General features: G+C 44.8%; 2 protein-coding genes across 3 annotated transcripts in view; one reads left to right on the top strand and one right to left on the bottom strand.

Annotated features, from left to right (window-relative positions):
• Positions 1-9421, top strand: part of SDCBP (syndecan binding protein) — a 32601-nt gene extending 23180 nt beyond the window's left edge. Inside the window, exons 4-9 of one of the 2 annotated variants that reach the window (XM_065902579.1) lie at positions 745-854; positions 3460-3621; positions 5223-5398; positions 6608-6779; positions 7471-7562; positions 8314-9421. In XM_065902579.1, coding sequence (XP_065758651.1) covers positions 745-854; positions 3460-3621; positions 5223-5398; positions 6608-6779; positions 7471-7562; positions 8314-8368 — 767 coding nt within the window. In that variant the 3' untranslated portion in view covers positions 8369-9421. The remainder of the gene's footprint in view (positions 1-744; positions 855-3459; positions 3622-5222; positions 5399-6607; positions 6780-7470; positions 7563-8313) is intronic. The other variant, XM_065902578.1, reaches the window with a different exon arrangement.
• Positions 9422-9948: 527 nt separating this feature from the next.
• The window catches only part of NSMAF (neutral sphingomyelinase activation associated factor), a 62618-nt gene continuing 47385 nt past the window's right edge, over positions 9949-25181 (bottom strand). The window contains exons 17-31 of the mRNA XM_065902999.1: positions 24861-24912; positions 24639-24759; positions 23774-23905; positions 23020-23062; positions 22289-22452; positions 20780-20888; positions 19030-19088; positions 16535-16602; positions 15656-15723; positions 14949-15072; positions 13768-13851; positions 12798-12948; positions 12057-12159; positions 11828-11937; positions 9949-10637 (exon numbers count right to left, since the gene is read on the bottom strand). Coding sequence (XP_065759071.1) covers positions 10543-10637; positions 11828-11937; positions 12057-12159; positions 12798-12948; positions 13768-13851; positions 14949-15072; positions 15656-15723; positions 16535-16602; positions 19030-19088; positions 20780-20888; positions 22289-22452; positions 23020-23062; positions 23774-23905; positions 24639-24759; positions 24861-24912 — 1483 coding nt within the window. The 3' untranslated portion in view covers positions 9949-10542. The remainder of the gene's footprint in view (positions 10638-11827; positions 11938-12056; positions 12160-12797; positions 12949-13767; positions 13852-14948; positions 15073-15655; positions 15724-16534; positions 16603-19029; positions 19089-20779; positions 20889-22288; positions 22453-23019; positions 23063-23773; positions 23906-24638; positions 24760-24860; positions 24913-25181) is intronic.

Below are 25181 nucleotides of genomic sequence, written 5' to 3'. Positions count from 1 at the left end.
CTGCTACAGCATTGTTAATCAGCTCTATTCCAGTAGAAAATGAAAAAAATTTTTTAAAAACATACAAGAGGAGTGTTAAATAGGTTTTTATGGCCTGTCATCTTATAACATTGTTTCCTTTAGAAAATCCATAAATCACATAAAGAGCTTTTGTAAATGGTTTCTAACTCTACTGTTTAGTTAAATACTGTTAATATTTAAATGTACTGTTTCAAAGATTTCATTGCTGTGTATTCTTAAAGTGATATGACACTAAATAAATTTATAAGCTTTGATTTTTTTTTTCCACAGTTCATTTTTTTTATAGAAGAATCATTTTATAGCTGTGTTTACTGAATGAATTAAAATGTAGCTGATTTGAAGTGTACATTTTGGTCAGTTGTTCTTAAGTGGAGAATCAGTGGTATGGGTAGAAAATTCCTAATAGGTTTAAGAGAAAGAAAAGGCAAGATAACTTGGAAAAGTTATTTCTAGTCTTGAGTATTTAGAAGTCTGAGGTTTCAGTTAAAATGTCTTCATACTTTCACTTTTATTTTTGTTTTCCGTTTCTAATTATCATTACAGAAAAAGGGGTTTTCCAGATTACTAATATAAATTCATCCTAGATTTTATAAAATAAATGTGATTTTTTTTAAGTTTTTAAACTTTTTTTAGTGATTTTTTTAAATACAAGTAAAAGTCCATAATAACAATGTTTTTTTAAAATGTTCTAGTAATTTTTTCTCTCTACTCATTCATTATTAGATCTCTATCCTAAGCTATATCCAGAGCTCTCTCAGTACATGGGCCTGAGTTTAAATGAAGAAGAAATACGTGCAAATATGGCCTTGGTCCCTGGAGCACCAAGTCAGGGGGTATGTATAACGTAATTCATTCTGAATTATATAAAATCATACTTTACACAGATACAAGCTAACTCGTCTTTGTGGCGAACTCACAAATTTATAGCCTTAGCATTGATCTCTTCTTAGGATTGCCTTCTAGGTATTGCTTTTTACACAGTCTACTTCCTTCTGTGCTGTTACCACTTTTCTAATTTATTAGGAGTTAAAGACTCAGTTGCCTTTAACTGGTTCATTCTCCTTTGTCTTCTGCATTTAGTTGTAGACCTAGTGATTCTGCTTCTGCTGTGTTTCTTATATTCATGTTATTCACATTGTAGCCCTGCTATAGCCCCGTCCATGTGTTTCTACCTCTAACCTAGATTGTTACAGTTGTCTCTTTCTCCAGTAACTCCTCCACTAACTTATATCAATGAATACTGCTACTGCTAACTTTATCATTCTCAAATTCAGGTCTGTTACCACTGTTTTGCTCATAATCTTTTTAAGTTTAAAGCTTCTTATAGTTTGACCCCAAATTCCTGGCTTAAATATAGTGTGTCTCAGTCTTTTGTTAAGATTATTTCTGTAAGACTATAATCCCTCATAGTACTTGTCATAGGTAAATGCATAACTTCATGAAGCCAGCCTTTATGTCTCTGTTGTTGCCATGACCTGCATGCTTAATACAGTATCTGGCTTTCAATTTATTCACCAGATATTTATTGAAAACTTGCTTACATCAGTCAGGGTCCAGTTGGGACAACAGAAATCACACTAGATTTTTTAACAGAGATAGCAAGAAATCAGAGAGGTTGAAGAATTGAAAAAGCAAAAGTGGAACACAGAAAGTAGCTGCTTCTCCTAGAACGGGGGCACACAGGGTGGGGGTTATAGTTCTCAGAGCTGACTGTGTTGGTGGAAGAGCCCTGTGAGCTGCTCCTCAGGGGAGGGGCCCTGTGACGGGTGCTGTTCTGGGAGTGTCTAGGGACTGGAGTCACCTGCTGGCAGCAGCAGGAAGGGCTGGCCCCAGGCAGTACTGGCAGGAGCAGGAGGCAGAGAGGAAGGGGCAGGCACTGGCACCTCCTCCCCGTGCGGGGTCCTGACAGAAGAGGGCTCAGCACACGGGGTCTGGGAGGGCAGACAGTGTGTGACGCTTGTTGTTGCCCCCGCTTCAGTGTGTCCACAGGCTTCTGTCTTCATACAGCTGATGCTCAACAGATATTTTCTGGTAAGGGAACCATAGTAAGTACATTCAGCTTTACTAGCCAGTGTGTGCAGAGACCTTGAGGGCTTTCAGGCAGAAATGAACTTGAGAGACCTGTGAGACAAGATCTAGGTGATGGGCAGATGAGACAGAACATGGTAGCAAATGCATTGGGGGGTTGGCATTGGAAGGGCTGTCAGGCCAGGTGGTCTGTGGCCTTGTGGACAGGGTAAGGGGTTGGGGGTCTGAGTTGTGGGAATGATAGATACAATTGATTCGTTAAAAAAAGGGTCTCTGTGCTTGCTGTGTGGAGGACAAACAGAAGGGCAAGAGTAGACAGTGGTCATAGTTGCCCTTAGCAGGAGGGGGCAGTGGTCATGTGTTGGTCATATGGATCATAGTAAGAACACCGAGTAAGCACTTAACTGTACTTGGTGGAAAACAATTCTTTTCCAAACGTAATACTCCAAAGCTCCTCCCATTTGTCCTATATTCCAGCTAAACTCAATTCATTTGCCTAGTTTTTTCTGTCCCGTTGCCTGATTTCTATGCTTTTATAGCTATAATCATCGAATTTTTGTAATTCTTTAACAGTTGTATTTTCTGGTATTGTGCTTGATTTGTAGTATGGCTGTGTGTGTGTGTGTGGTGTCCTAGTGACTGAGTTTCTGAGCGGAGACCTTCGCAGCCTGTGTTTGCGCGTGGCTGAGGTTTCTCTTCCCCATCATGGCTGCTCTGAGCATCACAGGTGTCAGACCAGAGCTTTTCATGACAGGTTCCAGTTAAGACGCCTTGGTAACAAATATGCTCTTCCCTCACTGTCTTTGGTAGAGAAAAGGGTCCACTTAAAGCAATAAACTGATTTTGGTCAAGAAAAAAAAATAAGGAATGTGAGGCCTGGTACCTAACGGAGTCCTTAGTACAGCTATTCTCCTCCATACAGTTGGTTAATCCACAGATGTTTACTAAAGGACGAAAAATAACACTTGCCTTGTGTGTGTCAGCACTTGAATAACAGGTACTTTTAGTCCTCACAGTGGAGCTGTGAGGTAAGAAGTTTGCCTCTTTTAATAAAAACTCTGAAAGGGGTACATTGTTGAAGATCAGGCCATATAAAAGAACCCTCAGGAAGATGCTGTATGAATTTCAAAAGTAAGGTACAGCCTTTATAAAGTTCAAGGATAATATATTTGAGTTGAAAACAAGCCAGGGTACACATAAAACAAATGCCAGAGAATTCATCAGGCGACAGAGTCATTGAGTCTGCTGGAGATGGTGTCTGGGGGGTAAGTTACCTGCAAAACTCAGATCTGAAGGAAATAATGGGCAGATTACATTTTAGGAAACCACAACAGAATATATTCAGTGATCACTGGGTTTTCTCGGGGCGAGTGTTTGCAGATACTGACATGATGCATGTGTCTCTGTCAGCAGTTGGTGGCGCGGCCTTCCAGCGTGAACTACATGGTGGCCCCCGTCACTGGTGGCGACCCTGGGATCCGCAGAGCGGAGATTAAGCAAGGGATCCGAGAAGTCATCTTGTGTAAGGATCAAGACGGGAAGATCGGGCTCAGGCTGAAATCCATAGACAACGTGAGTGCTTTCAGTACTCGTCTGATTAGCTGTTAAGTGACCGTGTTATAATTTAAAATGTAAATACTTTAATGGATTGTAATGGTGCTCTCTAATCAGGAATACTTTTAATCTGCTTTTCTACGTGAGATGCTACCCTGTTCTGAAGAGGCAGAGCTGGGACTTGAGCATTACCATGGATGAATTTTTTTTGAGTCCTTTTTCTGGAATAAAGTTCACTAGTCTGCGTGTATTATAACATAGTTCATACAAGGAGAATGCTGGCATTGAAATAGGGTAACATGTGGAAGTTAAGACTGGTAAGTGAGGGTCAGTGGTCTTGTGTATTTTTAAACTAAAAGAGGATCATAAGACTTGTAATGTGGTTTTAGGTTTGTTATTTCCATCCTTGAATTTGACTTTCATGGGGTATTTTCTAGGCAACAGTGACTTTCTAAAGTACATTACTTTACCTCTCACCTTACCAGATGGAAGAAACGAAACCTGGTTACTCTGTGGGGAAGCATTTAGGATTGCTAAGGAGGGGCTGAGTCTTTACCCTGATCTGTGGGTTTCCGAGTTCTTTATTGGGCTTCTTTTCAGTCTTCGGTCTCATTAGCGCAGCTCATCCAGCCTTTGCACAGTAAGATGTGGCGCCTGGCGGAAGATGTCTGAGGCCAGTCCCTGGCCCCGCCTGCCTCCCCAGAGGCTGAGGCCATTGTGTCCTTGCACACTTGTGGCTCGTGTGAGACCCATGAGTGTGCAGCTCTGGGAAGCTCGCACTTCACTGCCCTCTCTTCCTCCATCCTAGAGAGAGACCACACTCCCCAGCTCCACCCCTGCAGCAGCTGTCCTTGCAGTGGTTTGTCCAGTGGCCGAGCTTGTGGGTGTGGCCTCTCTGCTGGGTGCTGCCCTCAAGTACGAGATGCGCGGCCCCGAATCTGAGGGCGCTCAGGAAGGAGAAGGGGTGCAGCCTGTGGTCGCTTTCATCTCTTACCTGGCGTGTGCCTTTTATACTTGGCTTATTTATAGTGTTTAGCATCTGAGATTGAGTTTACATGGGTAAAAATATTCCATGGGTTTAGTTCTCAGTTAACTGTGCTTGAGTTTTCTGTATTTACTCATAGGTTTTTAAGAACAGGGGTGGTATTACGTGTGCCCACCTTTTTAGGCTGTTTAATAGTAGTGATTATGCATAATTTAGCAAGTGGCTAAAGGAATTCTTCAGCTCAAAAGGTAAAGTTCTGACCTTAACCTATTACTTTTTTAAAATGAAACTTCTAACACTTTACTGTCTTTCCCCCTAAATAATGATCAGGTACAGTAATACCTGTTTGGTATTCTGTCAGACTCATGGAACCTTACATTTATTATAGTAATCTGACTTTATTTTCCTTAGTCTTTTTATTCCAAGGTGGAGGGGATGATGGAAGTTGGTCAGGTGAGGTAGAAATTACCACTCAGATCTTACTGTTGCCTTGATAGCATTTTCAGTTTCCTTCCTGGGGGTAATGAAACACACTCATATAATTTGTTTTTTAAAAAAAAAAATCACTAGAGTAGCTGCCTAAACAGTTGGTTCCTGATTTTCCAGCACTTACTTAGTGATTTCCGTCCTCCAGGGTATATTTGTTCAGCTTGTCCAGGCCAATTCTCCGTCCTCCCTGGTGGGCCTGCGGTTTGGGGACCAGGTGCTGCAGATAAACGGCGAGAACTGTGCTGGCTGGAGCTCGGACCGCGCGCACAAGGTGCTCAAACAGGCTTTCGGAGAGAAGATCACCATGACCATCCGGGACAGGTGAGCTGACTAAACGCTCCGTGTGGACATTCAAACTAGTTTTCCATTTTCTTGGGGTTTTAAGATTCTGGAAATATAGCATTTTGTTGCAGAAAAATAATCAAATGCTATTGATTAGCCCTATACTCTTGCAGTTCTGTGTTGCTTTCTTACATAGTTTGACTTTGCAAAACCAGAATAGTGTTTTTAAATACACCTTATTTCAGAGCTTACAGAAATTTGTCCTTTGAGAAGTTCCTTCCCTGTCTTAATCCATTTCTCTGGGAAGCAGAAGAGGTTAGAAAGGTAATAGCAACAGGTGTCTGGACCTTGCCCCCGGTTTCCTACTCAGGGTGGATACATGGGGGCCTGCCGGTTCCCAAGCTCAGCCTGGCCTTCTGGGTGGGTGAGGCTCTAGTCCTTGGCGGGGTACGTCGTCTTCAGCTCGTTTTAATGGAACATTCAGTACGTGTACTACAGACACCACCACCTTCTCGGCCACGCGGGGGTTGAGGGGCAGACCCTGTAACACATTTTTAGCTTTGACATTTTTGTTCATCTTGGTTCAACTGGCTTTTATCTACCTCTGTGTTTTCACTTTGAACAATACATGGTAGGTATTGAGTAAACATTTTGCTCTTATCTGAGCAAAGTTTCAAAAAGTAACTTGGATCACCAGGAAGACGTGACTGCTGTGAGCTTTTTTCATGTGAAATTCGTATTTTGCATGAAACGTGTGCAGTAACGGGGTGTCAGTGCTGAGAGCAGCTGCCATCTTTCTGAAGCTCCTCCCTTTCTAAGGGCCTGGGAGCTTCCATCTTACTGCTGCTGCAGCAGAAATACCTTTGCAAAGTTTTCAAAATCAAGATGTGAGAAGTATTGTAAAGGTTCTAAGCATTTCCTAAAAAAATTAAGCTCCAGGAAATACTAAAAAGTTAATTCATTTTTAACACTGATTTTTGTTAAAACCCAATGTTAATTTAAAGGAAAAAGCACATGATAAACTGCGTGAAGCATTGTGTTAATTCTTTGCCACTTAAAAGAAGGAAATCTTGATTAGTTAGTCCAACCATAATGGAGAGAAGTTTTAAACTTTTACACGAGATGTACATACCAACTCAAATAGTTTTGAAATAATTTATGGTAACAGTATCCAGTACAGCATAATGGAAATCCACTGAAATGTTTACCTTGGAATTACAATTTTAATTGAAACTGTTACGCTCACAGGCCCTTTGAACGGACAATTACCATGCATAAGGACAGTACTGGACACGTCGGCTTTGTTTTTAAAAATGGAAAAATCACATCCATTGTGAAAGACAGTTCTGCAGCTAGAAACGGTCTTCTCACGGAACATAACATCTGTGAGGTCAATGGACAGAACGTCATCGGACTGAAGGTCAGAGCAGAGCCTACATGGTATTGTTTAGTTTAGAAGTCTCTCTCTCATTTGCCTGTCTGTGGGTGCTGTTACTGACCAAGATGGAGACGTTCTTCCGGGTGCTGGCTGTGCACTCATGTCACCTCTGGAATGGTGGCCTCTCTGCCGGGGGCCAGGGTAAGATCTCTGAAGCCCTTTGAGCTAGAATTCTGTGAATACCTGGGCAGTGAAGGTGTTGAGGAGATTCTGAATGAATGGTTGCTGTTTTTTCCAATTGCTTTTTTCAGTCCAGGGTTGTAGGAAATAAGTAATAGTTTATGGTCAAATTAGTACTTCATTTTTATGGTTTATGCCTTCTACAAATTCCTAAATAGAACTATTTTGAGGTTTAAAGGTTTTCATTAAGAATTAATGTTAGCAGAGGGGATGTGGTAATATTGTATATGGGGACAATTATTTAATCTCTAGAAAAAGAATGCTATGTTGGCTAATATATTCAACATAGTTTACTTAATTTTGTTACCACTGATGAAGTTGTGATTCTAATGAATGAGTGAAAACTTGGTAAAGAAACTGGAAAAAATTTAAATACCAGGAGTCAGGATTTTAGAGACATTAGCAAAACCTCAGAACATATATATTTCTTTACCAAGAATAACTTAGTTTTAAATTTAATAAAGCCTCTCAGAATTTTCATTGTTTTCAACAGGACTCTCAAATCGCAGACATATTGTCCACAGCTGGAAATATAGTTACTATTACAATCATGCCTGCTTTTATCTTTGAACACATTATTAAACGGTAAGTAGATAATTCTTTGACTTGATTCTGTGCTCATACGATTTCATAGAGGCTCTGTAGTTCTTTAATTCTCAAGCTTCTCAAACCTTTGGTTCTTTAGTAGATGACATTGGCATTATTTAGAAATTTGAAGTATTTAAATTATTTTCATTTTGGAAGTCCTCGGGAGTGAGGGCTGGAAGCTGAGAGAGAATAAAACAGGGGTGACTGGGGCTGTCTGCCCGGGAGCATCTTACGTTCTGTCCTGGCTCAGCCAGCACAGTCCTTTCAGTATCTACCTTGAACGTGGAAATGATATTTAAAACATTAAAAAATGTAACTCCTGTAATGGAATTTTTGTTTACCCAGAAGCTGGAATAGAATGCAGCTAGCTCCTTCTGGGGGTTGTTGGGGGGAGAATTGTCAGGACTAATCCTTCAAGAGTTCACTTGTCTTAAATCAGTGATAGCCTCCCCACCCACCCCAGAAAAACCACACACATTTCCCTCTAGTTCATAGCATTGTCTTTTTTAACCATTCAGCCTTAACATACAAGTATTCAAGGACTAAACCTGTATCTTACTGGCCAGGATAGATAGCTTATTTGCTAGATTACCTGAGACCCTTAGAGCTGAACTCATTAAAAAACCTGCCCCATTCTCACTTGATGCTAACAGTCCTGAGTTTGAATTAGAGTTTTCTTGAATCATTGTAGCAGTTTTGAAAAAAGAAACCCAACCCTCAGTATCTAATAAAAGTAACTGTCTTGTAGGATGGCGCCAAGCATTATGAAAAGCTTGATGGATCACACCATTCCTGAGGTTTAGAAGTCACGGCACACTGGAAACTTGCCGGAAGTTCTCCCGTTTACGTCTTGGGCAACTGACCTTTCTGTTATGCACATGAAGCTTTCTAGGAGCCAGCGAGCATATGCTGCATGAGGACTTCCTGTCTTACAGTAGGGCTGGGAATCTTACTGTTCGATCCAGTTTATCTTGTTCAGACATCAAGATAGTTGTAGCCTTACCCTGGTTTTACAGTTGAAAAGACTTTCACAGACTAGTTTCTTTACTGGAAACCTAATGCTTTCACAAGCCTTGTGAGTAGGATGACTGCTACAGGCTCAGCTCTGTTAGAACCATCACCTTCACCTTGATATCGAGCAGTGCTTTAGTTCTGTGCTGTGTTTGCATTTTTACTGTGTCACCATAGTGCATTTAGAATTACTTTTCTTCAGTTCTGTGTGTAACACCAGCTTAGTAACACTGGTTTCATTCCATGTAAGCATTATTAGACAATGCGTGTAGCTGCAAGAGACTTATCGATTGTCATTACATTTTATCTACCTTCACTTAATACGCTTGAACTGTCGCCTTAACTAAGTTAAATTAAGCATCTAGAATAAAAGCCAAAATGTAACAATTGCTGCCTTTCTAAACCCAGACGCAGTTCTGCATTCACCTGAGATGTACACTAGCCCCGTGCCGTCTGACAGTACATCCCGAGCTAGCACAGCTGCTGACTTGCATTTGAGATTTTCTAGTCCTTCCTTGTGTAGTGGGAACTTCTTTCTTCTAAAAGTAACTGATACCACTTTTTGAGAAATGAAGCACTATATATTTAATGTAACATTTCTTGTACTAAATAGAATGAACCTTGACTCCTCCTTTCATGTGTAGATTAAGTGGGCTAAGGCCTGATTGTGGCATTTACACGGTATGTAACCTCGCTGCCCTGCGACGGTCTCAGGACACTGTCCTGGTCTTGTGTTCCATTTCCTGCCTCCTCCCTGCTCACAGAATGACATGTTATCTGATTTTTTTCTCTCTCTTTGGCTTATGCCTACTCTATTTTAATTAAAAATGTATAAATAAAGTTAAGTTCTAGTCTGTCTGTTATTGCATCATTTGAAAATGTCAGGCTTGTAGGAGAGTCCTCTGCCAGAGTGGCCAACACCCAGGAGCCTGGGACAAGCCCTCTGTGCTGAGAGGCCCTGAGTGCCCAGAGAAGTACCTTCAGCCTGGAAGCCCAGACACGCTGGAGGCCGACAGCAGGGCCTCAACGAGCCTACTGATTCTCCTGGCGACACCCAAGCCATGTTTAACGTTCAGGATACACCAGTGGTTTTTAAATAACAGAAAAGTCTTACCTCACATGCATTCTGTGGTTCAGAGGTTGAGTAAAAAATAATCAGTGCTACTGATTCATGGCTTACCTTGTGTAGAAGTCAGAAAAGCCAACCAACTCAGGTTTTTCAGTGATGTTCCTCCTCGTTATCTGTCTGGACTTGGCTCTGAAGATAGTTCCAGAAGTACAGGGTTACACAGTACTAAGGATGGTTTTCTAGAAGGATCAACATTTGAAGTACCTAGTACTTTGTGCTAAGTCATTTAAATAAGAAAAACAATTTCATTACAGAAAAATATTTTTAATGTCATAGAAAAGATGAGCATTTAACAGCCATAATGAAATAAACCGTTCCTATACACAGTAAACTGTTATAAGAACTGCTAATCCTTGCCCAGGTTCTCAGAATCTGGGGCCAGCAGGTTATAGAAAGTGACCACTCCATGAAAACACACATCCCCAGTCCGGCGGGCATGCCGCAAGTGTGTTGATTAAATAGAGTGACTTGACAACAGCGGAGAATATTCAGGTTTTCTTGCAAAGTCCTTAAACTGTTCAGTGCTTTCGGGAGGTTAGCTGGTTTAGTTATCTTTCAGCTGCTCTCTCTCACCCAGACTCGCCTTGATCGTCAGCATCCTGGGACAACCGCCTGCCTCACAGATGTTCCCTCCCCAAATCTCCCACATCTTCGTCTGCCTTAGAGGATGACAACTAACAGCTTTCAATGAAGTCACTGATTTATAAAGTCTAAAACCACAAATTTCTCATGTGGTGAAACTTGTAATTACTATAATTGCACATTTACCAATTCGTTTAAAAGTTTGGTTTAAAAGTACGTTTAAATAGAGTTCAAAAACATTCGAGGAAAAGGCACTTAATACTGCAACTTCCAGAACATAATTTGTCTGTCTTCCCCTCCTGTGATGACACTGCTACACTGTTCGTTCATCCACATACATGTCACGGCACCTGCGAGGAGAGACACGGGGTTAGGGGTGAGCACATCATCTTGTCCTATGAAACAATTTGCCTGAGCTCAAGTGCTTAGAACAAGGAACTTGGAAAGACTAGGAGACCATGTAGATGTAAAGCTACAGCTAAAACAACTGGGAATCACAGATGTGTGACAATACAAATGTTACACCTACAAGTTAGGAATCAGATGAGGGACAAGTGGGGAACTGGTGTGGGTGCTGATTTCCATTTCTATCAGGAGTCAAAATGTTACTTAATGCTAGTGAGTGGAGGAAGGCAGACACAGACCTCACTTGAATGTACAATGTTGAGAAGAAATAACCACACACAACAGTGACAGTGGGAAGAGGAAGAAGGTGGGCTGTCAATAGTTACTTGTAACCATCAGCACAAGAATGAACTCTCCTCCAAATGCTCAAAGGGAAAACGTGCAAACGTAAGAAAACTAAGAAACCAACGGGCAGAAGGACATAGACATACACAACACATCCTTGGATAATAGACACATCAAGTCACCAGCTGGAGAAGTCCTCCAAGGAGGGGGCCTGGGAGGTGGAAGTCAGTGGGAGCAAGACTGTTTTCTGTAATTTATTATTATTTTTTTTATGACAAGGCCTGCAGGATCTTAGTTCCTGGACCAGGGATTGAACCTGTGCCCCATGTGGCAAAAGCACTGAGCCCTAACCACTGGACACCAGGGAAGTTGCCTGTTGTTTAAAAACTTATTTGGGTCTTAGTTGCAGCATGTGGGATCTAATCCCCTGACCAGGAATCGAGCCTGGGCCCCCCTGCACTGGGAACGCAGAGTCTTAGCCACTGAACCACCAAGAATGTTGCTTTTATATATATATATATATATATATATATATATATATATATATATATAAAAAACAATTAAAAACTCCATGCATGTGTTAAAGAAATATACACCTTTTACTTTTTTTTCTATTTAGAAGAAATGTAAAAACTTTCCATTTTGGAGTCAAATGTCTGCCAACATAGATCTAAATCCTGCAAGAACAAATAGATTGAGGTGGCCACTCTGGCCAGGATCTGGAGGGGAACGTTCACAGCACAGAGGCCCCCAGGGGCTTGTGCCTGAGAAGAGCGTGTCCACTGGTGGGAAAGGAGGTGCTGGAGCATGTAGGGAGAAGAGGCAGGTCGGCGGCAGACACCGTAATTACCCGTGTGGCCCTGGATCCTCTTGGTGACCCTTCCCCCGAGGAGGTCCCAGACGAGGAGCTCCCCAGACTGACTCCCGGATACGACGGAGTTTCCATCCCAGAGAAAGCACCTGCAAGAAGGATTTGGAAGTCATCCCTCGTCAGGAAGGAAGGAAGGGCTAGAGCAGGCCCAGTGTGGTGACTGCGAGCCTGTCTGTAAACGTCTTCATCGGGAGTAACCCGGGAGTACCTCTGGGGCTCATCCGCAGACAGAGAAGAGATAAGCATTCCAGTCTGCACGTCGATGACATTCAGATGGCTGTCGGCTCCTGTGCTCAGGACGTGGCGACTGTCTGCAACACGGGGCGGGACAGGGTGCAGGTTACGGCTTTAAATCATCTGGGATTTCATTTCTGAGTCCAGGAGCCCAATGTTCATGTGAGCCATTTGTTATATTAACCAGTGAGGACTATCCTCTCTGTGAAAGGCTTCTGTTTTTAAGGCACTGGGCTGATGACCCTTTGGTGTAAATTCATAAACTAATTTCTCCAGTGACTTGAGCAATTAAGAAAAATATCCGATACAGCTTCTCTAATAGGTACACATGCCATATGCACTGTGTTCTCCCACAAAGCAGCCTTAACCCACAGGCAAAACCCCTTTTATCAGCAAGTAGCATTTTTGTCATTTAGTTGCTCAGTCATGTCTAACTATTTGTGACCCCATGGACTGTAGCCCACCCGCTTCTCTGCCCATGGGATTGTCCAGGCAAGAATACTGGAGTGGGTTGCCATTTCCTTCTCCAGGGGAATCTTCCTGACCCAGGGATCAAACCTGCATCTCCTCCATTGGCAGGCTGATTCTTTACCACTGAGCCTCCCGGAAAACTGTTTTTATATTCTTATTTATTTCAAAATAATTACATTCTTATTTATTTCAAAATAATAATTCCAGTTCCCCTGGCATCATCTGTATTAAAAAAGGATGCTACCTGGGCTGAAAGCAGTGTCGCCTACAGTCCCCTCATGACATGGAATCTGGTGTAACAGGGTGGCCGTGGTGAGGTCCCAGATGTTCACTGTGCCTTCCTTGGTGCCTGAGGCCAGCAGTGTGCCGGCAGTGTTCAAACTGATCGTATCCACCTGGAGAAGGAAGCACATGCAGTATTCTGTCAGAACTACGGTCATGAAGCTGTTTCTCAGCCCATTCTTTCAGTACCACCTGTTGAGTGATGGTTCATTTACAAGTGAAATCTTCATAGGCCAGTGACTACAATGAAGTGTTACTGGAAAACGCTGTTTTGACAGAGCCTAAAATTGACGGACTCAGAATAGTGACTCCATGCGTGAAAGTGGCAGGGCATGCCAGGCTGCCTGAAGCACTGGGGCTCCGTGAGGATGTGGGGGGTTTGGGGGAATTGGGGGATCTCAAGGTTGGCTACACTACATCCTGTATAAATATTCCTCAACCTTGGTTATTCTGCTGACCGTGAAGATCAGGCCACAGTTCACAGCCTAGAGGGAAGACAATACCACAGGCCACAGCGCCAGATGCAGCCGTGACCTCAAGGAGATAAACTGAGCGAAGAGGGTGCGGTGTCTGCTGAGTTCTGCCCCTGCTGCGAGCACCGGGCCATGTAGACATGTTGGTGTCCTCACCCTAGACAGAGAGCCCCTTCCACCTAAGGTGTCAGAAAACACATCCAGTTGCCCAAATAGTTTGAGGGTACCCAGATATTCAATGTCATGCTTGGAAACTGGTCTTGTGGAAATGTGGCTGGGGGGCAGCCAATTCTCAAACAGCAAAATAGGGAAAAACAGGCACAGTGGACTTGGAAACCCAAAGGGTCAATTGAAGAACTGAGAGTTAGCCTCTGTGCTCTCCTCCAATGACCAAAATAAAAGATGATCAAGCCAAGGACTCGCCTCCCCTGGTGGTTTCCGCTGGGCCCTGGTACTCACGCTGACATCGTGCTCCAGCTCCGCCAGCAGCTCAAAGTGCTGTTTCCTGGCACACGGCATCTCCGCGGGGACCCCGGACCACACCTGGGATGGAACGCATTGCAGAACCCTTCCTTTAAGAGCACTGCTAACACGTGCGGCAAACACTCTCCTGACTGACCAACTCCCACGTAACAGCTCCCATCAAAATGAAGCGTCCTAAGGCTGTTCCTCTGCCCTGTGCCTGCACTCTTACTCCTGCCACTCATGCTTCCTTAAGGGTCTGCTGTGCCCGGGTCTGCTCCACCCCTTGCACTTACTGTTGTGACTTAAGTACTCTGTGAACTAAAATTGAAGTGCAGAAGAGTAGTCATGTCTATTAAGATTTTGAGTGCTCACTCATGTCTGACTTTGCAACCCCATGGACTGCAGCCCACCAGTCTCCTCTGTCCATGGGATTCTCCAGGCAAGAACACTGGAGTGGGTTACCATTCCCTTCTCCAGGGGATCTTCTTGACCCAGGGATTGAACCCACGTCTCTTATGTCTCTTGCATTGGCAGGTGTATTCTTTACCACTAGCACACCTGGGAAGCCCCATTAAGGTTTTGAGAAAACTCAAAAAGGCAAGTTGCCAAAAAAATTTACTGACATTACATGTAGGCAAGAAAATTTGCCAACAAGAGTGCCCCCTCTGGGGGAAGCAGAAATGATGAAAAACTTGAAGGAATTCCAATGGCTTCAGGTTCTTGCTTTCTGTTTACATAAAAACTGGAAACCAAGGATGATGAATGCTGCTGTGGTTCATGCAGCAAAGTTGTGCAAGATTTCAGAGAAAAGACCAAGTGTGGTCCTGCATCAGTAACGATGAAGGAGTGTGTCTGCATTTTTCAACGATTCTCCACTTATTTTGATATTTTCTGATTAACTGGTCAACTGCTAGTTCCACAGCTGCATGAGCTCAGATGGGCCGCTGCGTGTTTCTCGAATGAACCACTAGACCCCCAGTGGCGCACTAAGGGCAAGCTCAGGAAAACATCTTCCCATACTGCACACTAAGGTAATAACCTCCCGTATCCTTTCACATCACTCACACTTTATGAAAAACAGTGACAAAGTGACTGAACACATCAACAGCAGGGAGTTGAATGGCTTATACTATTTGTATTATCCAAACATTTTAATCTAGAAATTATATATAAACCTTCACAGTAGAGTCCCACGATGCAGAATACAGCCTGTTGTCATGCCAACAGATCTTACTAACAGCATCGTCATGTCCCATTAATGTGTCCTGGCGTCTTCCAAATGCTATGGAATAAAAATAGCTAAAAGATAATGAGAACAATTAAGACAGCATTCCAGCTCAATGTTAAGATTCTTAAATACATTTTCAAGAAGCATTAGATCGTTTAATTCTATGCTAACTAAGGCCCACTGGAATTACAAATCATTTGTTCTCATGTTATCAAACCAAACACTTAAAATGTGAATTTAAAACTAGAAATTTCTAGGTCTGGCTCATCTGTGTTTTCACCTCAATTTAAAAACTTAGAGAAAGATAGAATCCAACTGGAGAAATTATTAGATTCAAATAATGTCTGACTCTTTTGTGACCCCTTAAACTATATCACATCAGATTCCTCTGTCCATGGGATTTCCCAGGCAAGCATACTGGAGTGGGTTGCCATTTCCTTCTCCAGGGGATCTTCCTGGACCAGGGATCAAACTCACATCTCCTGCATTGCAGGCAGGTTCTTTACCACTGAGCTGCCAAATAATCACATTCAAATCCAACCATCCTCATCTGTTCCCTTTTGAAAACAGTGAGGGAGTCCGTGCTATCCTCCCTCAGGTTCACATAGGGAGCTACACGGCGTGAGAGTTAGGGAGGGGCCCACAGATACATACACATTATTATCCCAGGAAGAGCTTATGACAGTGGCGTCTCCTGGTAAAAGTAAACAGGATGATAAAGCCTGAAATACAAGTGACTCACCATTAATAATTTACAAAAATTAAATGACTCTTTAATGTGGTAAAACTATCTGGCAAGTTTCCCCCCAAATTAACCCCCAATTCTGGTTATGTTGGCCTTCCTCATATTCATGAAATTTCTCTTCATCTGGCTAATTCCAGGTGCCTTGTTTCCTCCCAAATGTGGAAAAGTGAAAGTGTGTCAAGTGCGCAAGGACTCAGTGTGACAATTCTCAGGGGGTTCAGGCACCCTCACTGCCCTGGGCTGAGGGACCCCTACTTATATTAGGGTGGGGTGGGTGCAGGTAGGGACTGTCTTCAAGAATCCAAACACCCACTCTGGGTTACAGACTCAGGTGGGGAAGGAAAACTTCCAAAATCTTCAGGGAATTTAAAAATCTTTCGGATGCTTTACGTCAACAATAAAATGTGTTTTTTCCCAAAAGAAGTGACTCTCTAGTATTAGATATCTTATCAACTTAGAAATGCATTAAAAGTTATATAAGTGGCACATATACATTTAGTCGGACAGTTCCAAAAAAGGCACCATCTGTTGAGAATTCTACTGGATAGCAATGAAAGCTTTCTAGGCTACAAATAAAACCACAATAACATGAGAAAGAGGTAACCTGAAAAAATTTCTGATTTAATTTACAAGGAATCTACCTAAGGCATTCTGTAGCTACCACACAGAAATAAACCCGATTATCTGGGAAGGAACAAATGTCACGTGTGTGTGTGTATGTATAAAACAAACTGCTCCATGAATTTCCACCATAATGCTGATGCAAAATGAAAATGAACTCAACTCACCATATTTGAGAATGATATGCTTCTCTGTAGCATCCTGGATTCTTTGGAAAACATCTTCAAGGTGGAATCTAATTTAACAACAACAACAACAACAAATGCATCAGAAAGGTTTCCTGACCCTTAGACATGACCAGCACATGCCGAGGTAATGGGCAAGATGACCAAGGGCTGGGTCCCCCACGAGGACTCTCTAGTCTGTGAAGTTCTATGACCTATGGCACCATGACAGGGTCAACTGAGAGCCACGACCAAAGGCAGAGTTAAACCTAATAACTGATAAGACTCTAAAGTTACACATGAGGAAAAGAGAAATTGTAATATTAAAACCATCCTGGCAATGTAAGGTTTTTTTTTTTTAAGTAGCCACATTACAGTGTGATATACGCGTACTGCAGGCTTCCTGGGTGGCTCAGTGGTAAAGAATCTGCTTGCCAATCCAGGAGACCCCAGTTTGATCCCTGAGTTGGGGAAGATCCTATGGAGGAGGAAATGGCAACCCACTCCAGTATTCTTGTCTGGAGAATTTCATGGACAGAAGAGTCTGGCAGGCTACAGTCCATGGGGGTCACAAGGAGTCAGACATGACTGACCGACTAAACAGCAACCCTAGTGCTGCATTAGCATTTATGGGAGAGAAACACTAACTTTCTAAATAGCAAACTGGGGATTAAAATGTCCAAGCTTTTTAATTTTCTTGCCTAACAGAAGCTTTAGAAGTGTATCATGGTGACCTCTTAAATAAGACTGCAAAATTGCTATGTGCTCCAAATACCCATATTTGAAATATGCAACAATATGTTTCCTAATTTGAAAACATACAACATGATAAATAAAAGGTGAGATGAGCTTTAAATCATTTCTTCTTTATAGTACAATCTAATATTTCGACCTACTTTTTGCCAGCACCAACATGCAGAAGTGTACTGGGGTGTCAGACAGAAAACTGTCAGCAGCCTGGCATGTAAAGATGTTTTCTCAACATCAGAGGATCCCGCTTGTACTGGGGGTGACCACGCGGGAGGCTGCTGCAAGCAGGTCTCCCAGATGATGGGATCGCCCGTGGGGTCCACCACACCCCTGGACACACACTGCACCTCTGAGGAAGAACTGCAACCACGGGGTGACCGTCAGGGTACATGTAAGTCAGTAATACACGTGAGAATATAAATGCACACAGATCAGCAATATAAGCTATTAACAGTGAAGAAACAAACAGAAAATAACAAAAGCTTTTGATTAAAAAGAATGTTGGCAGGTTCACAAAGAAGTCATAGGCTTCATAAGCCTCAGAGGTTTAAAGCCTTGATGCCTGTAAAACTCACAGTTTACAAGGTCAGACAAGTACAGGGAACCAAACCCAGCTAAGAACGCAGGCTTTGCTAAAAGATAAGGGTCTTGTCTGGTGTGATGACGGCAGACCTGGGGGGGCGGGAATCCCGGCCGAGCGTGCCGCCTTCCTCCCATCAGCACCGCCGTCGGGCTGCCCCCAGCGTGGCCCGTGTGTGCACTGCACATGTACGCCCTCTGGTCCACCGTGGGATCCTTTTCTGGGCTTTGTGGAAATTCTATTTTATGAAACCCAAGGTCGTATCTGACAGAGAAAGGAATTGACACGCCGAGGAATGAAAGCCGAGGTCCCACGATCTGAGACCAGCAGCTCTGACCTACTGGAGCGGTGTGGCTGCACAGCATCTGGCCTCAGCTTAATGGACAAAAACCAGAATTTCCTACGATGAAGACTGAAACACAGGCAGGTGGTCACTTACAGTGACGAGCTCTGTCCAAACCAGGTGTCTCAAAGTCCATGCGGGGCAGCCAAGCTCCTCCCCGCTCATCTCCTAGCCCTCCTGAGCACCTGCCACAATTCAGATGGGACGCGGACTGAGACGTGTTTCGGTTAACGGCATGTCGTGTAGACTGCCAGGAAAAGCAATGCTGTGGCTAGCAGGAAAAGCCCGAGGCTGAGCTCCTTCTTAGGATGAAAACAGCGAAGTTCTACTGTGTCATTAAGATACAGTTACAAGACTATCAACCAGCCAGTAGGACTTCTGCAGGATTTTGACAATGTACAAGCACATTAATGGTGTATGAATCAGATTTCTGAACTCAACCCTATAATCAACACCTAATCAGAAAATCTAACTCATACACGAGATACCGAGTGACAGAAGTGGAAACCACAACAGCCCGTCTGCCTCCCCACACGCCGCTGTGCTGCCCCTGGTCAAGCCCTCGCCCCCCAGGGAGGGACAGGCCCACCACACACTCTTGCTGCCCCACCCCTTAAAATTCTAGGAACCTTATCAGCAATAGAAAGGCATTTGCCACCGTTACTTTTGGCAAGTTAACAATGAAATTTTATGTATCATACTACAAACTAACGGCCCAGAATTTTACGTGCAGGTGACACGGCAGGTGCAGTCCTGGACTGAGAGACGGGACACTTGGATGCTTCGTGACTCAAGAGAACCCACCTTTCAGGTAGGCAAACACACCTTGTGAGGTTGTGAAGATGGACGAGCCATTGCGGGACACAGCTATTCCAGTGACGGCCCTGTCGGAAAACAAAGTGTCGTGAACCACCATCAACCATGTGCTTGGATGCCGGCCTCCTGCAAGGCCCCGATTTGAGTCCAAATTCCTGTGACTCTTTTCTTCACAGGATGCCTGCTGGACCCATCCCACCTTCCACAAGGCATTAGCAAGTCATGGCTCAGCAATTCCTAATTCTGTTCCGGCAACGCCTATGGCTGGAAAACACCCCCACTCATAGCTCCGAGGCCGCCCTGTGCGAAGGCTGCCCCGTGTCAGCCCACTAGAGAACCAGTGACTCTCGCTGACCACCACGGAAACGCCTCCGTGCAGTCACTTCACTTGCTTGGTCACTTAGCATCTGTCCCATGGTGACGCTGTTGTCTGGTCCTGAGAAGGGCTGGGACCCGGGACCCTCTGCCGCAATGCTGGCACCTGGACAAACGTCTCCTCCAACAACAAAATGCAAAGAAACTATGAAGGACTGAAAATAACTGTGTGCCTGGTCAGCTGGGGCAAATTATGAACAAGAAAATAGAAAAAGATAAAAAATCTGATGCCACTTCTGAAGAGCTGGGAGCAAAAGCAGGGGACTGTGCATGCCCCCTGCACACAGCACCCAAGGGGTGGACCAACCACAGAGCCATGCCTCTGGCCCGATCCCTGGACCCACCTCTACCCTCACCCCGCTTAAGGAACCAGCCCGCTCCTCCCCGTGGAGCGAGCAAGGGAACCTGCTGTTTGTCCCTGCTCCCTCGGCCTCAGCCGGGGCCCCAACAAAGCCTCGCCTGAATTTCCTGTCCAGCCTCTGATCAGTGGCTACAGATTAAAGGGGTCAAGAACCCAGGTCAATATCAGTCCCGGCAGACCCTCTTCCAGGTTCCCTCATGTCTTCATGGCCTCGGGTGTCGAGGCCACTTTCTCTCTGCTGTTTAGAGAGGGCGGCAAGGGACAGCCAGTGTGACAAGGAATAAGGGGGACCACAGGTTTCTTCGCAGGAGGCCATGCTCTGACTGAGGGCTGTGGATCGGACGGGGACAGGCCCGTTCAGCTCTACCCATGACCGGGTGTACGTGGCGTCAAACGTCACACAGGCCGTCGGTGGCCCTAGAGCAGGACGTGGGGCCTCATCCCAGCCCGAGTTTTCTTCCCTGGAGCAGGACGGGTCAGCAAAGTCAGTGCTTCCCAACCTTCCCACCGAGTCCGTCACCACCCCTGCAGACAGGGCCCTTGGACGTTCACAACCTCTCTGGGTCCAACGCAAGCCTGATTTGGGGGAGGGCGCTTAGAAAAAATTCTTATGAACTTTGCAACGCGCTCTCTCTCTCCATGTATGCACACATGTTTATCATTTTTTAAAAAGGACACATTTTCCCAGATGATAACAGAAAGTGTGACACATGGGGAGATATATCCTGTTTCTCAAGAACTTCACACCATCAGACTTGAGGGCCGTGAGCCTGTCTGAGGAGCACCCAGCGACCCGCCATCAGTAGCTCCGTCTGCGCTCTAGAACGATCGACGGCTGAAACGACACACCCACTTTCTGTGCCACACTGGCCCCGGGTTGACTGGTCCCTGTGACGGTGTAGGGGGATAAAAACCAACCGAGACAACTTTGAAAGACAACAGCCCCCTGTGACTCAGCTTAACCCGGCTTCACCCCAGGCCGAGACCCCACCGTGAGCACGGCCAGTGCAGAGACGCTCTTACTCCTTGTGGATCCTGTGATGCTCCTGGGGCTCTAGCCGGGCGATGTTACTCCAGGCCAGGGTTCTGCTCTCTTCTGTCAGGTCCTCAAAAGACTCTTCGCCTGGAGAGACTACATTAAAGTGCAACTCAGTCAGTCAACGAAGCTTCTAACCAGCACTGGAGACAAGCGTCAGAGTCTTAAGAATTTCTATTAAAATCAAACAACGAAGAGAGTGAACCACCCACCGAAAAAGAACCACTTTGAAATGCACTTGTTAGACAGCTCCATGTTAGTCAAGGGAAAAAGAATATGGTGTATGATCTAAATAAAACATCATTTGAAGATTAAGAAGTGTCTTTTAATACTATAGTCTTTGTGCACTTTTAGCAATGTCTGCGGAGTTTTCACTCAACCCCGAAGCTGGGAGCTTCAGGAAACACAGCACTGAATAACCATTTCCTTGTCAGTGATCTTTTCAAAAACCTGCCAGTTCCCTAACAACACTGCAGTGTTTTGGTTTTGGTTTTGAGCGGGAGAAAAAAGAGATGAAACCAGCTATTACCACCCTCCTGGGTCGGACTAACTAAGCCATCCCTCTGCTTCTGTTTTGAGAAGGGCTGGAACAATTTCCCTTTTGAGATAATCCCCGTGGATGGGTCTGGTGATTAAGCTGAGCATGGGTTCAAGGGCATCACGAGATAATCCCATGGCCTTCATGACTCAACCCATGGAGCTTTCTCTCCTCGGGTCACAAGACTGCGGGCAGCTGGACCTCCAAGCCGAGCAAGTCCCAACTGTATGGCCTGAGGAGCCTGGGCATGCCGGGGACAGAATGTAGAAGTGGAGATGACAAGCAGTCCAACCGCTCCACTCCCGAGGTCCATGCAGGGTTGGATTCCTGGGGGCCTGGGAGCCTGAGGCCGCTTTATGTGAAGTGTACAACGTGGATAGCTGGGTGAAGGGACTCATTCTTTCTCCCCTTTCTAGGTGCCAGCCGTGAGAACAGGGTCAAGTTCATTTCATCACCTGGCACAGATACCCTGTAAATGTCTGTCAAATAACTGAATAAAAAACCAGAATCGAATAAACAGAGCACCCTGCACTGAAGATCTGTATGTAGGGGTGGAAAAATATGGATGTTGGAAGTCATTCCTGGGACAGGGCTAGGTGACACTGTTAACAGCCACCACAGCCAGGACAGATCAACATGAAAACATGAATGGCCAAGAATCAGAGACCAACTTGGAAAACAACAGAAAAGAAAGAACTTAACCGCAACAAATGCTGCCAGGTTGCATTAAATTATCAGAAACTAAAAGTGAGTCAATTTCCTTTACACAGTTAAAAATAAACAAAACAACAAAAAGAGGTCTGTTTGTAGGAGAAACTCATGAGTCAGTAAAACAGAATCATCTCTAAGCTGTTCAGGGTTCATAACTCATCTCTTCTCCAGAACCTTCAGAAAACGGCTTAATCAAGAAAGAGAGACAGAAGGTGCTCATGTTATTTATTCTCTTTACAAGATTTACCTGGAGAATCTGCCGTGGAGGCATTGTAACTGGAGGGCTGGGACAAGCTTTTAAACTTTGGGGTGATCCTTCGAGGATGGGGTGTCACAAACAGCTGTCTGGGTGTCTGTCCAAACTCTAAGATCTGGGTGAGCATGGCGACCTTCTCGTCAGGATCCTCGATGCTTTAGGACAGAACACAAACCCTGTGGTGACCACTGGGGTCAAGCTCCCTGAGTGCATGCATTTCAAATAATTCAGATCAACAGGAGAGAGACTGACCCTCAAATAGTAACAGCAACTATATGCTGTTAGTTAGTAACAGCAACTATAGAACTGTCTAGACTGTATTGTTTGTTTTTGTTTAGTTGCTAAGTCGTGTCTGACTCTGTGACCCCATGGACCTCTGTTGACGTGACCACCAGGATCCTCTGTCCACGGAATTCTCCAGGCAAGAATACTGGAGTGGGTAGCCATTCCCTCCTCCAGGGGATTTTCCCGACCCAGAGATGGAACCTGCATGTCCTGCGTTGGCAGGTGGGTTCTTTACCACTGAGTCCCCGGGGAAGTTCCCTAGACCACATTACATGTCTTTAATTTCTGAGGCTCAGTATTTTCTATAATGGTAAAAGCGGGCTATAGTTCACTGTAACATTCCCATGCCTTTATATCTTAAGATAACTGCATTCATCATTTAGACGCAGAGCTCATTTGCGGCTCAAGTAGAAAATTCCTTACAGACACGTAAATACCTGTTCAGGTCCACACCTCCTTCATACGTCAGCGGATGAAACACTGGAAATAGAGACACAAAAACACTGTTGAAAGTTGTGCTGTTTTCTTCCAATTCACGGTGCTCAGAATTTTAAAAATAACAGCTTTTAACTTGTATTCCAAGAAACTGATTTTCACTTTGCAAAACAGCCTCATACCACCCAGCCTGGGCCAACATTAACGAGGACTGTTAGGTTTTCTGAGCTGCAGTCTAACTGGCGGTGAGACACTCTGTTATCCGGGTGTGTGTCTCAGTCAGCACCTTCCGGGGTGAGCACAGAGGACCGTGTGTGGGGGACAAGCGAGGGGTCAGACCACCTCCCGCCACCTGGGCCGAGGAGCCTGGAGGAGGCGAGACCTGACCGTGAAGAGGAGGGCTGCAGCCGGCTCCTGTCTGCTCAGTAACAGAGACGCCCCAGGGCCCTTGTGGGAGCTGTTCGATCCTATCCTGACTGAGCTTTAGCAGAAATTACTGAATGGGGTGGAGCGGACATGCTGAAGGTAGGAGACTTCAGCATAGACCCCTTGGATCACAGAGAAGTGGGTGTTTTTAGACAAAAACACTTCCTCCTCTTTCACCCAGGATTGAATGTGGGGTCTCTGAGCCAGGAGACCCCGTATGCTGAGACCAGATGCTTCAGCGAAACAAGCCGGGCTGTGCTGAGCCCATCGTGGGCGGTTTGCTTTTCTTTCTGTCAAATGCCGAATGGAGTTTCCACGGCTGCTACACACCATTGTGGGCTCCGACGGCATCCCGGCCCTGCTGCTTGTAGCCAAACACCAGGTCGATCCACTCATGCAGATGCTCGGACACGTGTTCACTCTCCAGCGCAGCTCTGCTCTTCCGGAGAAAGTCCTCGGGACCTAGGAGGAAGCCGCCGTCAGAACACCCGGGGGTGCCACCTGATTTCCTCCCATTCCTTCGTTTTTTGCTTTTGGCCAGGCTTGCAGTATCTAGTTCCCCAACCAGGAACTGAACCCCGGCCCCCTGCATTGGGAGTGTGCAGTCCCCACCAGGGACACCTCTCCCATTCCTTCTGTCTATCTACATGTCAACAGACACTGGGGCTTCCCAGGCAGATTAGCAGTAATGAATCTGCCTGCCAATGCAGGAGATGCAGGTTCGATCCCTGTGTCAGGAAGATCCCCTGGAGGAAGAAATGGCAACCCACTCCAGTATTCTTGCCTGGAGAATTCCATGGACAGAGGAATCTGGTGGGCTACAGTCCATGGAGTCACAAAGAGTCAGACACGACTGAGCAGCTAAGCATGCAGGCATATAGGCCAGGCTTCTGGGACAGGCCAGAGGGACATGTTCCTTAACGAGGCTCACCCACCCACCTCCATCACATAAAATATAAATCTGAGGTGGAGGGAGAAGCAAAAATCATTTTTATGTTTAGCTCTCTCAAGTACATAATAATGTTTTACATCGTAGTCTAACAGAACACTTACAGTTTGGAGTAAGATTTTTACCATCTCCTCTAGACAGAGAATTCTATTGTTGTTTTAAAAAATCTAAGCAACTAAACGATACTGAAATTGCACGACTAAGTGGAGAGTTTCCGAGATTCAACACTTCCCAGGTGGTACTCACTCCGTGCCCAAGGCGGGAGCTCTACGTCGTTAACCAGCTGCCCTCCTTGTCTCTTCCCCAAATCCAACTTCAGACTGTTGACTAAGAAGCTGACATCATCACCGTAGAATTCTGGGATCAGCTGAAAGTTTTGGGGAAGAAAGAAAAGAACAGCAGCAAATATTTTTTTAAAGCAGTTAGAAGCCACGAGCCCAGTGAATCATTAGCTTGGTAACTGCTTACCTCTTTAAAATCGGTTGCACCATCCAAACAGTTTTTCCAAGTTTCTGCAATACTAAACATGAAAGAAAAAATTGAACTGATTTCAAATCCAGGGTATGGAAATAGCAACAGCAACACTTCTAGGAGCCAGGGCGCTATTCTACACTTTACCTAAGTCAGATCATTTCTCTTATTAATTCATAATTCCCAACATTCACAAGAGTGCCCCCCTCACCTTTTACAGATAAGAAAACTCTGGGTCCACACAGGGGTGTAAGCACAGGGTCAGGACACGGACCTGGGGGGGGACATCCGCAAGTCCAAGCTGGGAGCCTCCCCCAC

The sequence above is a fragment of the Muntiacus reevesi genome, chromosome 12, assembly GCF_963930625.1.
Source record: "Muntiacus reevesi chromosome 12, mMunRee1.1, whole genome shotgun sequence".
Taxonomy (NCBI): Eukaryota; Metazoa; Chordata; class Mammalia; order Artiodactyla; family Cervidae; genus Muntiacus; species Muntiacus reevesi.
The sequence above is the reverse complement of the archived record's forward strand: the minus strand, read 5'-3'. Positions and strand labels throughout refer to the sequence as shown.